Source organism: Myxocyprinus asiaticus, chromosome 8 (genome assembly GCF_019703515.2).
Source record: "Myxocyprinus asiaticus isolate MX2 ecotype Aquarium Trade chromosome 8, UBuf_Myxa_2, whole genome shotgun sequence".
NCBI lineage: Eukaryota > Metazoa > Chordata > Actinopteri > Cypriniformes > Catostomidae > Myxocyprinus > Myxocyprinus asiaticus.
In genome coordinates this window covers 51,247,160-51,257,500 of record NC_059351.1, presented here as the reverse complement: position 1 = coordinate 51,257,500, position 10,341 = coordinate 51,247,160, and the positions used below count along the sequence as shown (strand labels likewise).

At 36.6% G+C, this 10,341-nt stretch overlaps 1 protein-coding gene across 7 annotated transcripts in view; it reads left to right on the top strand.

Moving 5' to 3' along the window:
- Positions 1-8,055, top strand: part of peli1a (pellino E3 ubiquitin protein ligase 1a) — a 23,011-nt gene extending 14,956 nt beyond the window's left edge. For all 7 annotated transcript variants that reach the window (XM_051705616.1, XM_051705619.1, XM_051705620.1 and 4 more), the window contains 4 exons: positions 450-551; positions 1,114-1,311; positions 3,319-3,507; positions 6,624-8,055. In XM_051705616.1, coding sequence (XP_051561576.1) covers positions 450-551; positions 1,114-1,311; positions 3,319-3,507; positions 6,624-7,262 — 1,128 coding nt within the window. In that variant the 3' untranslated portion in view covers positions 7,263-8,055. The remainder of the gene's footprint in view (positions 1-449; positions 552-1,113; positions 1,312-3,318; positions 3,508-6,623) is intronic.
- The last annotated feature ends 2,286 nt before the right edge of the window (positions 8,056-10,341 follow it).

Here is a 10,341-nt window from a genome sequence, read left to right as displayed (position 1 = left end):
ATTCGCTAGTTCGCTAGTTTGAATCCCAGGGCGTGCTGAGTGACTCCAGCCAGGTCTCCTAAGCAACCAAATTGGCCCAGTTGTTAGGGAGGGTAGAGTCACATGGGGTAACCTCCTCATGATCGCTGTAATGTGGTTCGTTCTCGGTGGGGCACGTGGTGAGTTGAGCGCGGATGCCACGGTGGATGGCGTGAAGCCTCCACACGCGTTATGTCTCCATGGCAACGCGCTCAACAAGCCACGTGATAAGATGCGTGGGTTGATGGTCTCAGACACGGAGGCAGCTGGGATTCGTCCTCCGCCACCCGGATTGAGGCGAATCACTATGCGACCATGAGGACTTAAAAGCACATAGGGAGAGAAAAAAATAAGTGAGCTAGTTGCATGCTGTTGTGCATTTAATAAATAAGTGTAACGTGACTTCTGATATGCATGTGGTCTTCTTGCAGGTCATCAGCAACAAAGACCAGCACAGCGTCTCATATGCACTATCAAGGGTGCAGACGGTTGTCGTGGAGTACACACATGACAGCACAACAGACATGTTTCAGGTACAGCTTGATTGATATTTGTTACATACCATGACAAACAAAAGCTTGCTTTAAGTCAACATGAAACACAGTTTGCAACCCATTTTTCTTCCATAATCTGATATATTTCAGAGTGAAACAGGATATTCAAGAAATATATAAGAGGGATTCACAATGTCATCCAAAACAAAAAGCTGCAAATTCTTACATTTTGAAGAAAGATTATAAAACAAACAAACAAACAAAAAACATTATTTGGAATAACGTGCACTGATTAATCGCTCACATTAAGACCAGGAACTGGAATTGACTTATAAATACAATATTTATGCTTTCAAAATGTGCAGCCATTCTCTTTCAGGAAAATAGACCAAGAATATTGACGACTTGCACTACATAGATTTTTGTCCAATCAAAAGCTCTCTAGAAGGAAAAAGGAAACACACAGCCTCTGACCACAGCAGTTTGGTTGTGTCTATCAATGATACCAATCAATCCTTCTCTGTGCGTCATAGATTATAGATTACACGGAACTTCCATGAACACTATTAAAGTGACATTATACTTCTTCTCTTTTTTGTAGATTGGCCGGTCCACTGAAAGCCCCATTGATTTTGTGGTGATGGACACTGTACCTGGTTGTCACACAAACAGCGACACTCCCTTATCTCAGAGCACTATATCGCGGTTTGCGTGCCGGATCGTGTGTCAGAGAGCGCCACCCTACACCGCACGCATCTACGCTGCCGGATTTGACTTGTCCAAAAGCATCTTTCTGGGGGTGGGTCCAACTGTCTACATCAACACAATCTCTCTCCTCTCTAACAGTCTTTCATATTCATCCATACATCCATCTGCTCCTCGATCCATTCATGTGTTCACCTGTCATCTAACAATGATCCTGGAGAGGGTGAAAATGAACAAGTGAGTGAGTGGATTAATAAAAGAATGAGTGAGTGAATGAATGAGTGAGAGAGTGAGTAGTGAATAAGTGGATGAATGAGTGATTATGTGAATAAATAAGTAATAGTTTGGATAAGTGAATGAAAGAATGGGTGGGTGAATGAATGAATGAATGGTGAATGAGTGAATGAGTGAATGAGTAGTGAATAAGTAAAAGTTTGAATGATTGAATGTGCAGGTGAATGAATGAATGGTGAATGAGTGAATAAGTTGTGAATAAGTGAAAGTTTGCATGAGTGAATTAATGAATGCGTGAGTGGGTGAATGAATGAATGGTGAGTGACTGAGTGAGTGAGTGAAAGTTGGAGTGTGTGAATGAATAGAAAATAGTCAGTGAGTGAATGAATCAGTTAGTAAGGGAAATTTGGAGTGAAAGGAGGAGTGAGCTAGTGAGTGAATGAATGAGTAAGTGAGCGAATGTGTGAGTTAGGACTGGGGTCAAACTTTTAATGAATTAATTGTTAGTGAGTAAATGAAAAAGTAAATGAATAAATTGTGAGTGAATGAGTGAGTTGAAGAGTTGGATTGAGAGTAAATAAGTCAATGAGTAAGTTAGAGAGTTAGATTGAGTGAGGGAATGAATGGATAAGTAGATGAGTAACTGAAAGTTGTAGTGAGATAATGAATAAGTGAACAGGTGAGTAACTGAGTGAATGATTAAGTGAATAGAAGTTGGAGTGAATTAGTGAAAGAATGAGAGTGAGGGAATGAGTTACTCAGCAAATCAGTAAATGAATGAGTGATTAGTGAGTGAGTGAATGAATGAATGAATGAATGAGAGATTGAATGAATAAATGAATTGTGAATAAATGGACAAATAAGTTAATTGTGAGTGAACTAATGAATGAATAAGTGAATTATGATTGATTGGGTGAGCGAATGAAAAAGTGAATGAGTGAATGAATTAATGAGTAAGTGAGTGAATGATTGAATTAATTAATAAGTGAATGGGTGAAGAAGTGAGTGATTAAAAGTTGGAGTGAGTGAGTGAATGAGGGAATGAATTAAAAGTAAAACGATAGTTAATTAATGAAGAAGTGAATTGTGAATGAATGAACAAATAATTAAATGTGAGTGAGTGAATGAATGAATGAAAAGTAAATGAGAGTGAATTAATGAATAAATTAATTGTGAGTGAATTAATTAGTGAGTGAATTAATGAAAAGTTAACAATATTGAATGAATGAATGAATGTGTGTCAATGAAGAAGTGAATGAGTGAATTAATAAATTACAGTGAATTGTGAGTGAGTAAATGAATGAATCCAGTGTGGCAGTGTGAGATACAGCGGTTACACCAAGAAAGCTCGTCTCTGGACCTGAGTATCTCAACGAGTATTGACGCTGACTATCACCCCTGGAATCATGAGTTCGAATCCAGGGTGTGCTGAGTGACTCCAGCCAGGTCTCCTAAGCAACCAAATTGGCCCGGTTGCTAGGGAGGGTAGAGTCACATGAGGTAACCTCCTCATGGTCGCTACAATGTGTGGTTCTTGCTCTCAGTGGGGTGCATGGTGAGTTGTGCGTGGATGCCGCAGAGAACAGCGTGAAGCCTCCACACGCACTATGACTCCGTGGTAACGCGCTCAACAAGCCACATGATAAGATGCGCGGATTGACGGTCTCAGATGCGGAGGCAACTGAGATTCATCCTCCGCAACCCGGATTGAGGCGAGTCACTACGCCACCATGAGGACTTAGAGCGCATTGGGAATTGGGAATTCCAAATTGGGGAGAAAAGGAGAAGAAAAAAAGAAAAAAAAGAAAGCTCATCTCGTTTCAGCTCTTCACCGTGTAACGTAGTTCTCTTTTTTTGTTATCTTCAGGAGAAAGCAGCTAAATGGTGGTGCGCTGATGGACAGATGGATGGACTGACCACAAACGGCGTGTTAGTGATGCGTCCACAACACGGCTTCACCTGCGAGTCCAAACCAGCAAGTTGGAGAGAAATCTCCGTCTGCGGAAACGTCTTCACGCTCGGAGGGACTCGTTTGGCTCAGAAACCCGGCAAAATGGTGAGAGCCGAGACAAAATCTCTTTCAAACACACATTGGGCAGCCCATTCTTAAGGCAAGAGTATACTTCGTTTTTCCACGTGCACATTACATCATGTGCACGGCTGAGCATGATGAAATTTGCATCATGTAGCGGCACGCGGAAAATCAAAGTACACTTTGGCCTTTAAAAGTGAAACCTCGCTATAGCCAGTGTAGACGGAAAAAAATATTTCAAAGTATGACGATATTTCACCACACTTTGCTCTGAAAACGTTTGAACAACCATTACATAATCGAATATAACACCCAAACTGAAAATGCAATATGTATGTGCATAGAAAGAAAGGTAACATCGTGATACCACGCGCCGCAAGTTTACAAATGTACAGTAACAGGCCGAAATGTATAATAATTTAAATTATTTGAATTTTGCATGAAAAATACAACCAAATCATATGAAAAGCCGCAGCCGGAAAAGACATAATAGACCGAAGATAACAATGCTTTACAGAATTCTCCGAAATAAAATCAGAGGATCACAGAGGGTTAATGGAATTCTCCAAAACAAGGTCAAAGTGTTACAAGAGCGATGTTTCAGCAATGGACAAATAAATGTTTCATTGAGTGTGTTACACAAGGAGCCAGCAAACTTCACCATGACAACCCAGATTATGTGCTGGTAAATTTTCTGCACATCTTGGATTTTGAAAACTCCCACTCGGCCTTATCTGTAAACACACACACACACACACACACACACACCGGACAGCAGCATTGCAGTTTTACAGTGTGACGGTGAAGCTGTTTATATTTTCATCTTCTTAATCACCAATCGGCCACAGAGATCAAATCAGCACCAGTACTGTCCTGTTTGTTTGTGTGTGTTTTTGTGCTGTTGAGCGTGATATGGCTCCCACAGAACTGGAAAGTTTGTTGTGTGTTTAAAATCTTGTCTCCATGGAGTCAGAAGTCCTGTCCTGAATGCACAGTGTGGGATGTGATGAAATGACAGGCGGTGGCAACAACAGGAATTCTAAACATCTCTCAGCCAGTTCCTCTTCTTTTCTCTTTTTGAAGCAAAATATTTAGTTAATTGCTTTTATCACTATATTTCATATTTACTATGTTTTCTAGTTTTAGTACTTTATATTCAGTATAAATGTATAAGTTCATTTTAATTCCCCCCTAATTAAATATATAGTAACCTATCAGGTGATATTATTTAATTCTGCAGACAGTACTTCTGATACCATCTCATTGTTGTTTATTTCATAATATTTTCTTATTTAAATAGCTGTAATGTGGTTAGCTACTTTTTGTTAGTAGCTTGTAGTGTAGCTAACTACTTTTTTTAAAAGAGTAGCTTGACTAGTTTAACTACTTTAAGCAGGGGCGTAGCAGTCATTTTAAAAGTGGGGGGGACAGCTGTCAGTAGGTGGCTCACACAGACCCAACACTTACAGTGCAGTATTAATATATTACAATATATATTAATATATAAGTATTATATTAATATATATGTATTATTTACTTGTATTATTTGTAGTATTTTAAAGATTCAAGTATTGCAAAATTAGCTGCAAAAATAAAGGGCATCTTGTGGAGCACTTCTGTTTCACACATGACAATAAAAGACTGAACACAAGCTGGTCCTGAATAAATTATTTAATCAATTATGAACAATAATGACAATTTTGAACTGCACCAATATAAACTGTGCTGACATAAACTCCACTTACAATGTGTGCTTTAAAGAAGGATTGACTTATGTTTTCTGCAGTGCATTTCACGTAATGCTGCCAATCAAGAATGATATGCAGATAAATAACTCTTATTTGTGTGTTCCTCATTTCTAGATTATTAATTTAGATCAACATCAAACATGGAGAAATGAGGATTGTTTTAAGCAACTTTATAGAAATGAATGGAGCCGCGTTGATTAGACTGTCTGACTGACGGTCAGGGTTACGTAAGGGTTGTTTCGGCTCATGAAACTCACCTGTGATTGGCTGGATGGTTGCTCAATCAGCCCAAAGTAACAAAATGCAAAGAATACTGTATACAAATCGAAATATACAAAAGTTTTGACTTGGCATGGGTTTAGCTTGAAAAAGTGCAGGTGACCAAATCACCTTTTTGGAGAGTGCGGTGAAAATACCATGACAAACAAAAGCTTGCTTTAAGTCAACATGAAACACAGTTTGCAACCCATTTTACTTCCATAATCTGATTTGTTTCAGAGTGAAACATAATAATAATGGTTTGTCATAAAATAATGGTTTGTCATAACAATCATACAGTTAATTAACTGTTAAGCATAATTTTAATTACAGATCTACTTCTCAGTCAAAACTCAGCAGCATCAAATCTGTATTAATGCATCAAATCTAACAATAAGTCAGTGAAGACTTGTAAACAACTGAGAAATATACTTTTTACCTCTAATAATGTTTTTCCTTGTATCTGGATTAGCAATGCTTGAACAGTATATGTAGTAATTATACATAGTTGTTAAAAAGGATTTCAATTAGGCAATGTGTGATGCAGCAGTTTCCTTCAGGATCAAAGCCCATGTTTTCATATGAAATATGACCAGGACATGTTCTTGACCGTTTTTGTGAGATCCAGCCTTTGATTGTTTGAAATATTGGTACAGCTGTCTGTTTTTCAGGTGTTCTTTTGATGGAGGATTAGAGGTGTTGGCTAGATTTGTGCGTCTTGGCTGAGACAGCACAGATGAGGTGATAATGGGAGGTTTTAGAGGATATTTTGTGTTTTCTTAATAGTAAATGTGGTTTGGACTCACTCCATTATGACTGTGTGGACTCTCACTGGACTGGTGTATGAGAGTGCACTCAAGTGGCCATTAAGAGCCAGTGCACATCACATTCCTCGTGCAATTCAGTAGAAGGTAGTGGTTGTAGTGTACAATTTACAATTACAGTTAAATGATAACCAATGTGATGCACGCACAATTTGCAGAAATATTCAGTGTAAGTCGAAAGGTCAATCTCTACTACAATGAAATATATATTTAAATTAAATCATGTTCATATATACACAATCATCCAAACAGATTCACACAAATATGCACATTTTAAACGATCTTCCCCTTTCTTTTGTTCTGTCTTTAGGTTGAAAATGAATGTCATGAGTTGGTTGATGGCTCTTTAATTGATCTGTGTGGCGCGACTCTGTTGTGGCGCTCTGCAGAAGGCCTCGCCCGCACTCCCACCATCAAACACCTGGAGGCGCTGCGGAGGGAGCTAAACGCCACGCGGCCGCAGTGTCCCGTTGGACTCCTCACACTGGCCTTCCCCAGTATAGACCGCTCATTCAGTGACTCAGCCCACGAAGACCAGCCCTGGGCGTATCTTCACTGTGGACATGTGCACGGGTACCACAGCTGGAGGGGGCGCCGGAGAGTCACGAAGGAGGGCTCGACAGAAGAAGAGGAGGATGAGTGCGAGACGAAAGAGGGGATGGAACTATTGAGGGAGGGAGAGAGAGAGTGTCTGTTGTGTTGTACGCGTGGTTTGTACGTTCCGTTGAAGCTGGGCCGCGAGTCAGGCTTCTATCTGGACGCAGCACCTCCGACGCACGCTTTCAACCCGTGTGGACATGTGTGTTCAGAACGAACGGCCTCGTTTTGGAGTAAACTGCCGCTACCGCACGGAGCTCACGGTTTTTACCCAGCATGTCCATTCTGCATGAGGCCACTCGCTCGAGACAGAAAATACGTGAGACTGATCTTTCAAGGACCATTGGACTGAGTGTGTGTGTTTAAAGGAATAGTTCACACACACACACACACAAAATTACTCATTTATAATTATAATAACATATAATGAAAGTAAGTGAGACTTACAATTACGCCTAATATCTCCTGTTGTGTTTCACGGAAGAAACTGAAGTCATACAGGTTTTGAACAACATGAGGGTCAGTAAATGATGACAGAATTTTTTTTTTTTTTTTTTTTTTTGTGGCTGGACTCTCCCTTTAAGACTCTGGACTGCCAACCCACATATTCAACGCTCTACACAAGCACTAAGGCCATCTGTTTTTCTGCACTGCCAACTGCTTCAGACCTTTGAGTTTGCACAGAGCGAAACGTTCACTGTACACTGTAGTTTACTGTTAAAAGTGACTGAGATTGAGCTTTGCCTATTGCCTTTTAATAAAGAATAATAAACATTCAAATTATATTCGAGTTCATTCTGTTTTGCTTTACCTGTCAGGAATCTGTACTAATACACTCAAAAATGGTTTCTCTAAACGTGTAGGTGTGTACAACGAGTAAGTAAAACTGTAAAAATGTTACCTGAATTGTTCTTTTGAATTAATGCATTCGGTAAATTTAAAATTATGGTAAAAAGTTTGTTATTTGCAAACTGTTATTTTCTCTCAATATACCAATGAGTTTTATCATTAATGAGTTTGAAATTAGTTTTTTTATTATTATTATATTATATTACACTCAAAAAATAATTTAAAATTTTTTGTTTTTATTTAATTTAGATAAATTACATAATTAAATTTAAGGACTTTTGTTATGAAATTGAAAAATAAATCTTAAAAATAGGCTAAAATACAATGCATTTAAAGTTCCTACATTTCTATCAAATTGAATCATAATATCATAATAACTCACTTTGATGGGATTTTGTTATAAAATTGAAATTGATAAAACTTAAAATTATTTTTGAGTGAATATTATATTATATTATATGGGTTAAACTGCATTTTGTTTCTCAGAAATGTTCTTATTATTCTTAAAAAATAAAGTTATTTTGTTCCAACTTCAATAAAACATTGAGTACTGTTTACATTGAGAGAAAACTATACATGAATGAATAAATGAATTAAAAAAACAGAGAATGAATAAATTCATGAAAAGCAGAAAAAGGAATGCAGGTAGAATTAATAAATCAATGGCACAGAAAAGAAAGAAATGAAAGAGAAAGAAAGAAACAAAAGAGAAAGAAAGAAACGAAAAAGAAAGAAAAAGACACGAAAGAAAAAGAAAGAAAGAAGCAAACAAACAAAAAAGAAGGAAAGAAACAAATGAACGAACGGAAGAAAGAAACAAACGAAAGAGAAAGAAAAAACAAACGAAAGAGAAAAGAAATGAAAGAAAGAACGAGAAAAGAAAGAAAGAAGCAAACAAACAAAGAAGGAAAGTAAGAAACAAACGAATGAATGAACGGAAGAAACAAAGAAGAAAAAAGACATGAAAGAGAAAAAAAGAAGTGAAAGAGAAGGAAAGAATGAAAGAAAAAGAAAGAAGCAAACAAACAAAAAAGGAAAGAAAAAACAAACAAATGAATGGAAGAAGAAACAAATGAAAGAAAGAAAGAAACGAAAGAGATGCAAGAGAAAGAAAGAACTGAAAAAGACAGAAACAAAAAAGAGAGAAAGAAACGTAGGGAAGAAAGAAACAAATGAAAGACAGAAAGGAAAAAGAAAAGATGCAAACAAACAAAAAAGAAGGAAAGAAACAAACAAACAAATGAAAAGAAACTAACGAAAGACAAAGAAACAAACAAACAAATGAAAGACAGAAAGAGAAACGAAAGAGAAAGAAAGAAAAAAGACACAAAAGGGAAAGAAAGCAAACAAACAAACAAAAAAGAAGGAAAATAAGAAACAAATGAACGAACAGAAGAAACGAAAGAGAAAGAAAAGACAAAAGAGAAAAAAGAAATGAAAGAGAAAGAAAGAATGAAAGAAAAAAGAAAGCAAACAAACAAAAAAGAAGAAACAAACGAACGAACGGAAGAAGAAACAAACGAAAGAAAAAAGACACGAAAGATAAAAAAGAAATGAAAGAGAGAACGAGAGTAAAAAGAAAGAAGCAAACAAACAAAAAAGGAAAGTAAGAAACGAATGAACAGAAGAAACAAACGAAAGAGAAAGAAACAAACAAAAGAAACAAACGAAAGAGAAAGAAAAACAAACGAAAGAGAAAGAAAAACAAATGAAAGAGAGAAAAAAGACACGAAAGAGAAAGAAAGAAACGAAAGAGAAAGAAACAAATGAAAGAGAAAGAAACAAACAAACGAAAGAGAAAGAAAAAAGACACGAAAGAGGAAGAAACAAACAAACGAAAGAGGAAGAAACAAACAAACGAAAGAGAAAGAAACAAACAAACAAAAGAGAAACAAACAAAAGAGAAAGAAAGAAACAAACGAAAGAGAAACAAACAAACGAAAGAGAGAAAAAAGAAGTGAAAGAGAAAGAGCGAAAGAAAGAAGCAAACAAACAAAAAACAAGGAAAGAAAAAAACAAACAAATGAATGGAAGAAAGAAACAAACTAAAGACAAAGAAACAAATGAAAGACAGAAAGAAACAAAAGAAATTAAAGAGAAAGAACTGAAAAGACAGAAAGAAACAAAAAAGAGAGAAAGAAAAAGACACGAAAGAAAAAAGCAAACAAACAAAAAAAAGAAGGAAAGAAACGTACGGAAGAAAGAAACAAACGAAAGACAGAAAGAAATGAAAGAGAAAAAAAAGAAAAGATGCAAACAAACAAACAAAAAAGGAAAGGAAGAAACAAAAGAAGAAAGAAACAAACGAAAGACAGAAAGAAAAAAGACATTAAGAAAGAAAGAAACAAACAAAAGAGAAAGAAAAAAGACACGAAAGAGAAAGAAACAAACAAACGAAAGAGAAACAAACAAACGAAAGAGAAACAAACAAAAGAGAAAGAAAGAAACAAACGAAAGAGAAACAAACAAACGAAAGAGAAAGAAACAAATGAAAGAGAAAGAAACAAACGAAAGAGAGAAAAAAGACACGAAAGAGAAAAAAGAAGTGAAAGAGAAAGAGCGAAAGAAAGAAAGAAGCAAAC